The 12,592-nt window shown below is 42.3% G+C and overlaps 1 protein-coding gene across 1 annotated transcript; it reads left to right on the forward strand.

The window, feature by feature from the left end:
* The first annotated feature begins 4,498 nt into the window (after nt 1-4,498).
* Nucleotides 4,499-7,938, forward strand: ripply1 (ripply transcriptional repressor 1). Its single transcript, XM_041895337.2, has 4 exons — nt 4,499-4,867; nt 5,238-5,316; nt 6,455-6,543; nt 6,916-7,938. Exons 1-4 carry the CDS (start codon nt 4,776-4,778, stop codon nt 7,121-7,123), a joined length of 468 nt encoding a protein of 155 aa, XP_041751271.1. The 5' UTR covers nt 4,499-4,775; the 3' UTR covers nt 7,124-7,938.
* The last annotated feature ends 4,654 nt before the right edge of the window (nt 7,939-12,592 follow it).

Raw genomic sequence — 12,592 nt, forward strand, 5'->3', positions numbered from 1 at the left:
GCACTGACCCTTTTTTGAACTAACTCTCTTGCACTGACTCTATGCACATACACTGGACTCTACCCACACATTCACACATACTTACACTGACATCCCAACACATACACCCACACATACATAATATGCGCACACATGCATACTGATGCCACACACTCACACACACACTTTCACATATGCTGCTGCTACAGCTCCACATACGCTGCTGCTACAGTTCAGTCTATTATCTATCCTGTTGCCTAGTCACTTTACCCCTTCCTAAACACTGTACAAAACATTACTTCCTAATAGTGAGTTGCACACCCTTTTGGCCTCAGAAAAGCCTCAATTTGTCTACAAGGTGCCGAAAGCGTGATGCTGGCTCATGTTGACTCTAATGCTTCCCACAGTTGTGTCAAGTTCGCTAGATGTCCTTTGGGTGGTGGACCATTCTTGATATACACTGGAAACTGTTGAGCATAAAAAACCAAGCATTGTTGCAGTTCTTAACACACTCAAAACGGTGCGCCTGGCATCTACTACCATACCCCGTTCAAAAGGCACTTAAATATGTTTTCTTGCCCATTCACCTTCTGAATGGCACACATACACAATCCATGTCTCAATTGTCGCAAGGCTTGAAAATCTTTATTTAACCTGTCTCCTCCCCTTCATCTACACTGATTGAAGTGGATTTAACAGGTGACATCAATAAGGGATCATAGCTTTCACCTGGTCCGTCTATGTCATGGAAAGAGCAGGTGTTCCTAAGGTTTTGTACACTCAGTGTATGTACATAGCTTCCTCAATTACCTTGTAGCCCTGCACATTGACTCGGTCCTGGTACTCCCTGTATAGACCCATGTTCTTTTTTAGTAGTTATTGTTATTTGTTATTTACTGTGTATTTATTCCTTGTGTCACTATTTCTATTTTTATTTTATCTTTATCTTTAACTCTGCATTGCTGGAAAATGACCCGTAAGTAAGCATCTCTCTGTTAGTCTACACCTGTTGTTTACGAAGCGTGTGACAAATACAATTTCATTTATTCTATAGGTGCTGATGTGGGACCCCTGAGAGATGCAGTGTATTTCTCCTGAGGATGAGACTGTCTCTAACAAGATGCTAGGAGAGTGAAGAGGGGAGGGGGCACTGGGCCCTGGTCGAAGGGGTGAATTTGGCCCTGGAGTGTGCCTGTGGAGGTGTGAGTGGAGGGGGGCGAGGGCTGACCTGACACCCCAACACCTCCCCAAATGAGGCCAGAGGTGTGAGGCGTGGTCAGGAGGGCCAGAGGCAAGGACACACTGTGGTTACACACATACACCAGGTTTTGGGTCATATCGATTTCAATTCAGACAATTCAGGAGATTTAAAATGGACAGTTATTTTCAGTGTGGACTTTTCAAAACATGAATTTAATTTGATTTAATGTGGACTTTTTAAATAATTTCTTGAATTTCAATGGAATTTCAATTCATGCCCTGAATTGAATGAATTCAAATAGAATTGACCTGGGCTGGAGGCATGGCGCATCAGGACCACGCATGGTGGTCCTCTGTAGCTCAATTGGTAGAGCACGGCGCTTGTAACGCCAGGGTAGTGGGTTCGATCCCCGGGACCACCCATACGTAAAAATGTATGCGCACATGACTGTAAGTCGCTTTGGATAAAAGCGTCTACTAAATGGCATATTATTTATTATTATCAAACGTCACTGATGTGCTCAAATATGCCGAGCTAGAGAAAGACACTTGGATATTTTCTGTCTACAATAATTTGGGTTCCACATTATATTATGTTGCCTAAAACGTGTCTAATTACACTGTAGTTACATGTACATGTAAAGTAATTACTTACAAGTTGCCTATGTAACTAACTACCATATTAGACCACTCCATAAAAGCAGACCAGTGTTGTTGGTGAGCATACTTCCCACATTACTCTCACTATACCTGAAGCAATAGAGCTCAAACTACCATGCCAAGCCCACCCATATACCAATACATCCCTTAACTAATTCTAGCCAAGGCTACAGGCCTACAAGGCCAACTTCACAGCAATCTGATTTTTATTTAGCCTGCCCGCCCCAAAGTCCCCAAAAGGGACCGAGAGGATTATGTAAGTATCCTAAGCTTTGTTTAGCTCAAAATGTTATCACCACCACCACACTTATTTTTTAGTTTGCCTAGATAAGGATCATATTGACCTTGTGAAAGAAACATATGTACATAAGGCAAAAGAGCAGTTGGTCGCCAATTACTGGCATTCCACACCATGGGGGAGAGAGAGGCTTTTGGGGAGGAGAAGGGAGGGGGCTCTCTGTGCCTCTACTATCTATCAGCAAATGTGAAAACAGTGGGACACACACACGCACACACACACACACACACACACACACACATAGATGAGCAAAATAAACAAGCTGTGCCATTCCTTGTTGTTGTAAGGCTCTATTTTAGAAATCAGACATTTGGATCTCTGGACAGCTTTTGTCTAAAAGCTAGTACTATTTGTAGAAGTCAGGCGACTTGGCCATAGCCTGTTCTGGTGATGACCTTCCAGCCTTCTAGAACACATTCTAATCTTCTTAGAATGGAAAGATCCAATAAATTATCCAGAATACTTCAGGATGACTGTTGGTTTTGTTTAACAGTGCTCTAGTACAAGTCAGTTGGCCATAGTCTGTCTTTTCTGGTCACAACCTTCTAATCATCCTCTAAGAATTTTCTTAGAATAGAATAGAAATATCCAATAAATTATACAGAATACTTTACGGTGTCTGTTGGATGAGTTTGTCTACAATTTGTTAAAGACAGCTATAGTCTCACTGTTCTGGTCAAGACCTTAGTCATCCTCTGAGAATCTTCATAGAATAGAAAGATCCAATAAATTATCCAGAATACTTTTGTGAGTCTTTTTCTTTGCTCTTGTATTCATCTGCTGACTGTTTGTTAGTGAGAAAAGACAATTTTTTCCCTTGTATTGGATATTACTAAATCAAGTCCAAATCATATCTTGTCACAATCTATTTGTAAACTATGGGCAAATGTGTTACCATGACAAGCATGCAATTATTATTTTCTGAAATGTCTACTGAAGTTTAATTTAGTTTCTCCCCTAGATTTAATTTAGTTTCTCCCCTATCTGGGGTCATTGGGATGTCCCTACCCCCCATTGAAGTTTAAATGTAAAATGGTTAAGGTTAGGTAATAGTTATGGTTAAGATTAGGGTAAGGTTAGGGTTAGGGTTTAGGGTAAGGAGGTCCCAAGGATTCCGGATAGCACTAACCCTACATTTACTCTACAGTTATTCAGAGATGTCAAAATTAGGTGTAAAAAACAAGTGTTTGTTCATGTTTATAGCCTAGATTTAGGACAGAATTAGCCTTTCATTTCGCAAGCATTGCCTGTAGGCCCATCATGTCACTGTTTTCTGCGTTTTTAACGTGAATTCGTATGTAATAATTATAATGTAATTTACGCAATCAATCCAACTATGTTTGTGCATGCTGCAAGTTAAATAGATAGGGCCCTCCTGATATTTATCGACTGATTACGCTGATAGCGCGTTTGAGTGTTCTGCGTAATGTATAACTCTGCATGTCCCTATCCATTTGTGCCGTTTGCGCCAGTTTGCCGTCTCGACGGGACGTCATATGGAGCTGCTGGGCTCGAGGTTTGCTTTTCCAAAGGAAGCCGCAGCAGCAGAGTCCATCACGCCGCAATTAGGACCATTAGAACGCAGTGGTGATGATTCTCACACCTGGCTAGGCTATGACGCGTGCGCTCAGGACAACACCATGGGGTTTGAATAGGGCTAGTGATCACTTTTACATTTACAGGGAAAATGTTTGGTAACGACAGAAAGGCCTTTATATACTATAGGCTCTGTCATACCAGACTCCATGTCACATTTGATAACTGCATGGTGTTGTTGACGTCCTTCAAGACAAGTCTTTTAAAATTATATAAACTGTAGATAATCCTGATAACAGATTAGTTGTAGGCTAAACACTGTTGACCATGATGGAATTATCTCCTTGGGATAGGACCCTGTCTAACCTTCTAGAAATATCCAAGTGCTTCACAATATATGATTTAGGCTACAGGGATTTAGCTAATATAGACTAAATTCAGTTTCAGATTAAAAGTAATAATACCAAAACCAAGACTACATAAGGATGCGTTATATGACTGCATTGGGAATTCAGACATTTCTCCCGCTCTGTCCATTGGTGTTAGATTTCTCTCTGCTAGGCGGGCCTATCCTTCTTTACCAAATTCGATGCTTGCTCAAACTCTGTTCTTCGTTAATTGGTAAATAATAGGATGACTCCCCCTTATTTGTCCCCCGCTGTCTTTCTCACAGATGGTGTCTCTCTTTTCTCCTCTGTGTTTTTCCAATAACCCTGCGGTACCAGATTTCTCACCCTCTCGCTGCGGTCCGCTGTTTGGACAACTGGAGAACTCTTCACAACAAATTGTCCCGACCCCCCAATCATTTGCCAGACAGGCTCGCACCCACTGAGGTATATCTCGCCCTCCTACCCCTGGTCATTTGGCAGGTCAACTCCTCCCACACCCCCTCCAGATCTAGAAGTCTTTATAAACCGCGGGCGTTGTGACCAGTTGGACACACACTCCTTCTATACTCCTCTGTGTAGCCGTTCCACGGGACAGAAGCGCACCAATAGTAGCTCGCCGCCGATTTAAGCCATAGCATAGCAGATATCGCTGCGTTTACCGCAAAGGGAATATCGTTATTCAGTCTAGTATTCAAGGGATACCAGCTACAGAAATGAGTACCGCATGTCTGATCGTCAAACAGACGCCCTTCGTTGTTGCTCCGCTCGGGGTAGGGATGGACACTCGTCCGCAGACAAATGACAGGTAAGCGCTCCGAAGAAGATCACAGAATATTCCAGGAATTATATATAGCGCTTTAGATGCTGATATAATGTAACAATAAATTATTTATATAATAAGCCTATATTGACTCGTAAAATGTGCTTTATTATGGCACCACCCAATTACCTTTTCAGTAATTTTCCAAAAGGAAAGTATTATTTTTGCATTGAATACTATTATTTTTAAGTGTAGACAATAATATTATCTAACTTAAGCTTGTACAGTAGGGTGAATTCATACCAGCATTCGCATTTAATTCTTCAGAGCACGTTTCCTTCCACATCCCTTAGAATGTTAATGATCTCTGTTTGATTGACACTATAACCATCCTGCACGGCCTTTCTCTCTGCAGTTATGCTTCACAATGGAGACCCTGGCTCGCAACAAAGAAGGATATGCAAAGGGAATGCCAGAGAAGCAGACAGTCATGTGTAAGTTTATATTAGCCCCAATAATAAGCTATTGTCTTTTCTGTTGTGTTGTAGTTCTTTATATTAGGTTCGTTCAATATGGGGACACTTAGGCCACCTCAAACATAGGTCACCAGTTTTATATACAGGAAAATATGAAAGTTGATAAAAGCAGTGAAAGTCTTGCATTTAATCTCACATAGAATGTAAGATAGTGCCTGTGTATTTGTGTATAATTTTGATTGAAGCAAGAGAGGAGCTGCAGAACAGCATTTAAGGCGGTGTCCAGGGCCAGGCAGGAGACAGTCAGACAGTCCTGTAGAGGGATAGAGGGAGGGAGAGAGGGAGGGAGGGCAGTATTACCATTAGCAGCATTGTGACAGAGCAGAAGGTGTGAGTGCCTATCTGTTTTCCTGTTACTGAGCCAATCAACTGAGGCTCAGAGGGTGAGAAGGCCTGTCTGTTGCACCCTGACAGACTGACTCGCAGCAGCATATGGACCTTTACTGTTTCATACTGACTGTTTCATACTGACTGTTTTGCAGCCCAAATGGCACCCTAATTCCCTATTTAGTGCATTTCCTTTGGGGTCCATAGGGCTCTGGTCAAAAGTAGTGCACTATATCGGAAATAGGGTGCCATTTGGCACGCACTCTGGCTCTATCCTGAGCTGAGCTGGCCCCACACCACACCTCACACCGACACCGAAGGCGACAACCAGAGAGTAATGCCCTCCAGATATCCTACTAGCTTGGCACTTTCCTGCTGTTCGCCTGAAAAACACTAAACTGGACACCTCAGGGAGGGTTGTCATGTTCGAGATAGAGGGAGAGAGGCTGAGAGAGTTTCCCACAGGTACTTCACACACAGCAAACACCTCTTGTGACTTCCCTGGTTTGGCACCCAACTCCAGCTGGCAGTACCTCATGTGTGGTGTGGTTGGCGTTGACGCTGGCGTTGGATTTGCTCGGACAGGTGGTCAGGTCAAGATAGGTGTTTGTGTATTTGTGTTTCTCTCTGGCAGTATGGTGAACTAATGCAGGACAGGAGGAGGTCCAGGTGGTGATTATGATAGCAGGGCATTTGGTATTTGTGTGTTGACAGGACAATGTGGTAGATTAACGCCTAATTCTCTCTCTCTCTCTCTGTGTATTAACAGCCTTACTCCAGACCTACAGATTCCACCCCCGCAGCTCCAGGTCTCTTCCCATTCAATGAGAAATCCCAGTCTTTCCAGCACCCTGTCAGGTCAGTACCAAGTCCCAATAGGCTACACTCCTCCTACTCCAAAACAGTTTTAATCTGTCGATACAGATAATATATCTGTATTACTTAGGGCCAAATTATAATTTGAGATATATATACGTTATTAATATCTCATTCTCATCACAGCATGATTTACTTGAAAGTCAAGAATTGCATTTGAGGATTTCAAGTTAGGATTTGGCCTTTTAGTGAGTGTCTGTTTTCAGTCTGAAGCTATTCCAAGGGGTTGGTGTGTTAACATGGCTTTATTTCTTCTACCACACACTTCTGTCTTAGTGTGTGTGTTTTAATTCTCAGTCTATTAGGAAAGGTATCCGTTTTGTTAACGTTTCGTTTTTCTTCCCACCACCACAGACTATTTTGGCCCAAGTCCAAGTCGTTTGACTACCTGTACAGCGACGGAGAGGCTCTGCTGAGGAACTTCCCTGTCCAGGCCACCATCAGCTTCTACGAGGAGTCAGACAGCGAGGATGACGAGGAGGACGAGGAGTGGGAAGAAGAAAAGGACAGTGAGGAAAAGGAGTACCTCAAGCTTCAGTCCCACTACACCAGCTACAACTGAAGTCTAGAGGAGTTCCAATTGGAACAGATGGAACATTAGATGGGGTGTTCCGGAACATCTCTTTTTGGTGCAACAGAAAATTATGTCTGCTGCCTTCCGCTCAGAGTCAACAGATGGGCTGTGCCACTGGTGAGACACCTGGAAGAACCAATAGAACTGGAACTGTCCTCAGAATCAGAATCCATTCTTATTCTATGAATGGAATAACCACTGTCAGTCAGAGTCATAGACTTGTCCTACAGGAGCACAGAACGATCTAACAAACCCTTTATGTCACATATTCAGTAGTACACAGCATGCCGAGCACAGAGAAGTGATTGTAATGTCTTATGTATTCTAGATTGTTTATCTTACCTCCATGAAAGCCAAGAAGCATAAGTTAAATGTGAATTGTGGAGCCTGTTTCAACTGGTATCTTGTATTGCTACTATGTTGGCATAGGCTCTGTCAAGCTAAGACTTAAATGTATTTCTGTAGCAATACATACTAATGGAAAGTTGTACAGTAACAGTAATGTATACAATCTTGCTCTAGTACCATCTATGAGTCTTCCTTGGGGGGCAGTGGAATGTCTGTTGGGGATTGTATAACTGCATACATTAAATCCCACATTGGGATCATTTATCACAGGGTCTGAACCTTGTTTGTGTATAAAAAATAATCTATATGCGTTTTATTTACATATCTAACTTATGATGTACAATTGTATATAGATACATACAGTATATGTTTATATATTTCCTATTTTGCAACTTTTTTGTATATTGTCGGTCGAAACACTGTCTAAACAACAGCTGTTAAAATAAAAACCTATTCTGGGAAAACCTGATTATTTTGTCTTGTTCTTTTCCTATTGATAACATGATCAGAGACTTGGAGAAAAACAATGTTTATGCTCCAAATTGCACCCTAATCCCTTTATAGTGTACTACTTTTGACCAGGGCTCACAGGGCTCTGGTCAAAAGTAGTCCACTATGGAATAGGGTACCATTTGGGGCGCACACTTGTTGTTGTGAGGGGAATCAGATTCCACTCTCTGTTTTCACCCTGCTATCTCTCCTCTCCTCCTTTGATCTGTCTATATCTGCTAGTTCTCTGCGGCTGGGAAGAGTGGAGGTTCACTACAGTCTTAGAAAAAAGGGTTCCAAAAGGGTTCTTCGGCTGCCCCCATAGGAGAACCCTTTTTGGTTCCAGATAGAACCCTTTGTAAAACCCTTTCCACAGAGGATTCCACATGGAACCCAAAATAGTTCTACCTGGAACCAAAAATGAGTCTACCTGGAACCAAAAAGGGTTCTCCTATGGGGACAGCTGAATAACACTTTTGGAACCCTTTTTTCTAAGTGTAGTGCACTATATAGGGAATAGGGTGTAATTTGGGACACATACTCCTCAGTGTCTCAGGCAGAGGTTGAACTGATGGAAGAGCGAGGGCTTCCAGGGCTGTGGTCAGAGATTAGGATCTCTGGGGCCACAGTTCACCGGACACCTCTGCTGTTGTCAGTTTTACGACTTAAGGCCTGACCTGTCACATGGCACTCCCTAGCCTCGTCGAAAACAACGTTTCCCTAACGTCACCCCAAAGGGGTGGAAACCAGTGAAGCCTCACAACACGTCAAACCAATCAAATGCCTTGCATGGGCAGAGCTCAAAAGGTGCTCACTACACTGAAAATTAAGCTTCTTAAATAGTTATTCCTCAATTCTTAAGTGTGATGTTCTTGACATGGCATCTACGGTTCTTCAGAATTCTAAAAGGTTCTTGAAATGTATGGAATCCTGAAGATGTGTCCCTTTCATAGCACACAGAAAATTGGCCAGTCTTAACTAGTGTTAATTTTACAGTATAACATTTCTAGTGTTGATTCAGAACGTAAATTAACACTGTAAAGAGTTAAATTAACAATGTGGTGTAAAATAATCCAAGTGTTGGTGTTAATGACCGGAGTTGAACCAAAACCACGCCCATCATTATCATATTTCTCAGCATGCTCTGTTGCAGGTTGATTTTTAGAATAGTTTATTTCAATATACAGTACCAGTCAAAGGTTTGGACACACCTACTCATTCAAGGGTTTTTCTTTATTTTTACTATTTTCATGTAGTCACCTGGAATGCATTTCAATTAACAGGTGTGCCTTCTTAAAAGTTAATTTGTGGAATTTATTTCCGTCTTAGGTATACAGAAGATAGCCCTATTTGGTAAAAGACCAAGTCCATATTATGGCAAGAACAGCTCAAATAAGCAAAGAGAAACGACAGTCCATCATTACTTTAAGACATGAAGGTCAGTCAATACGGAACATTTCAAGAACTTTGAAAGTTTCTTCAAGTGCAGTCGCAAAAACCATCAAGCGCTATGATGAAAATGGCTGTCATGAGGGCAAATAAATGCTTCACAGAGTTCAAGTAACAGACACATCTCAACATCAACTGTTCAGAGGGGACTGTGTGAGTCAGGCCTTCATGGTTGAATTGCTGCAAAATAAACCACTACTAAAGGACACCAATAATAAGAAGAGACCTGCTTGGGCCAAGAAACACGAGCAATGGTCTGGAGCCAAATTTGAGATTTTTGGTTCAAACCGCTGTGTCTTTGTGAGACGCGGTGTGGGTGAACGGATGATCTCTGCATGTGTAATTCCCACCATAAAGCATGGAGGGGGAGTGTTATGGTGTGGGGGTGCTTTGCTGGTGACACTGTCTGTGGGGCGGCAGGTATCTTAGTGGTTAAGAGTGTAGTGCCAGTAACCGAAAGGTCGCTGGTTCTAATCCCCGAGCCGACTAGGTGAAAAATCTTTCGATGTGCCATTGAGCAAGGCACTTAACCCTAATTCCTCCTGTAAATCGCTCTGGATAAGAGCGTCTGCTAAATGACTAAAATGTAAATTTATTTAGAATTAAAGGCACACTTAACCAGCATGGCTACCACAGCATTCTGCAGCGATACGCCATCCCATCTGGTTTGGGCTTAGTGTCTCCAGGCTGTGTAAGGCCTATTTTACCAAGAAGGAGAATGATGGAGTGCTGCATCAGATGACCTGCCCTCCACAATCCCCTGACCTCAATCCAAATGAGATGGTTTGGGATGAGTCGGACGGCAGAGTGAAGGAAAAGCAGCCAACAAGTGCTCAGCATATGTGGGAACTCCTTCAAGACTATTGGAAAAGCATTCCAGGTGAAGCTGGTTGAGAGAATGCCAAGAGTGTGCAAAGCTGTCATCAAGGCAAAGGGTGGCTATTTGAAGAATCTCAAATCTCAACTATATTTTGACTTGTTTAACACTTTTTTGGTCACTACATGTTTCCGTATGTGTTATTTCATAGTTTTGATGTCTTCATTATTATTCTACAATGTAAAACATTTTTACAATAAAGAAAAACCCTTGAATTAGTAGGTGTGTCCAAACTTTTGACTTGTACATTGTTTTTGCATGTACATTGATTGATAAATTAATCTTATGTGCTACTCAAATATAAATAACATACATTTTTCTAAACTATTCCAATCTGTTACTTGGACATATTGCACCCGTTACTGAAATGGTTGTTCCAGTTTAGATGTTTAGGTATTCTTATATCTTAGTCTTCCCAACCCTGGCAGTCATTCTGAATGCAGGTGGCAGGTGAATAAAAATTCCAAATGTTGGATATCCCCACTCCGGCTGGAGTGGTGATGTGGCCTGTAAACTATGATTTTCAGGCCACTGTATAAAACTAGGTCCTAAAAAATAAGGCCTTATAAAATATGTATTGTATTGTCTTAAATAATTTAATTTTAATGACAACATATTCACTTATGATCTAACTTGGTGAAGGCCACAGGACTGAAAATGAGTGAGTGAAACAACCATGTCTCTGTCACTAGCAAACACAGTCATGGGTGGTACTGGCAACTCTAAAATTCACTCAAAAGGCACCCTGGGAAATATGCAAATAAGGCTTAAAACCTTACAGCAGGCCTATTCAATTCTGGTCCTGGAGGGCTGAAACATTTCTGGTTATGGATTTTTGTATGCTTCTTCAAATAACCATCCCATTTATGGTTCTTCAGAGACCCTAAAATGGTTCCCCTATGGCATCGCTCTCAAGAACCTTATTTGGTTCCAATTTGCACCTTTACTTTTAAGAATGTAGATTAGTGCCGTAGGAGCAACAGTGTGTGAGGATGGCCGGGCATCCCTTTTACGGGCATGTGGGGGAGGGTTCTTGAAATGTAACATACAGTATTTAAAAATAAAATCAAGCCGCTGGAAGCCAGTGGGCCATTCTAGCTGTTTCGGCTAATACAAAATTCTACAGACCCTCAAAGGAGGCGTGAAAACAATGTGATTTGGAGGTATGGCTACGCAAGACTAGGTACTCCCTAGCACCCTACCCCTGTAGCACCCCCTAGCAACCCCGCCCGGTTCACACTCACACACACAGATTAGACACAGATGAGCACACACACATGCATTAAATTAACACACGTATGTTCACACACACACACACACACACAAACAATTAAATATTTCAGGGATTCAGTCTTCTGTATGTGTGCGGATCTGTGCCTGGGATCATCTGTTTGACTGTGAACAGGGCAGGGGATGTAACTACAGTGCATTCGCAAAGTATTCAGACCCTTTGACTTTTTACACATTTTGTTACGTTACAGCCCTATTCTTAAATGGATGAAATTGTTTTCTTCCCTCATCAATCTACACATAATACCCCATAATGACAAAGCAAAAACTGGTTTTTAGAAATGTTTGCAAATGTACTAAAAATATAAAACTGAAATATCACATTTACATAAGTATTCAGACCCTTTACTCAGTACTTTGTTGAAGCACCTTTGGCAGCAATTACAGCCTCGAGTCTTCTTGCGTATGACGCTACAAGCTTGGCACACCTGTATTTGGGGTGTTTCTCCCATTCTTCTCTGCAGATCCTCTCAAGCTCTGTCAGGTTGGAAGGGGAGCATCGCTGCACAGCTATTTTCAGGTCTCTCCAGAGATGTTAGATCGGGTTCAAGTCTTAGCCAACGACTTTAGCAGACTGAAGCACTTCACTGAGAGATTGTTGAGAAAGAGCAACTGTCCTGTAGAAATTGCATTTTAGTTTGGTCACGTTTATGAATGTACTAGCTATAGGCTAGCTACAAGCAGGCAGAACCCAACAGAGGGTGAGAGGGGAGATAGAGTTCAGGCCCCTTTTGCCCTGACATGTGGTAAGTCTAGAGCGTCTGTCTGTCGCACAAAGTTTCCCCTTACCAGGAGGTCAGTGCCAGTGAATGACACCAGCACAGCGGGCCTGGCCTGGCTGCCTGCGAGAGAGTCCACTCTGAGGCTTTACGACATGTTAAAGGAATGAGCATTCTGCATTGTGGTCCTCTGTAGCTCAGCTGGTAGAGCACAGCGCTTGTAACGCCAAGGTAGTGGGTTCGATCCCCGGGACCACCCATACACAAAAAAAAATGTATGCACGC

Source organism: Coregonus clupeaformis, chromosome 13 (genome assembly GCF_020615455.1).
Source record: "Coregonus clupeaformis isolate EN_2021a chromosome 13, ASM2061545v1, whole genome shotgun sequence".
NCBI classification, from domain to species: domain Eukaryota; kingdom Metazoa; phylum Chordata; class Actinopteri; order Salmoniformes; family Salmonidae; genus Coregonus; species Coregonus clupeaformis.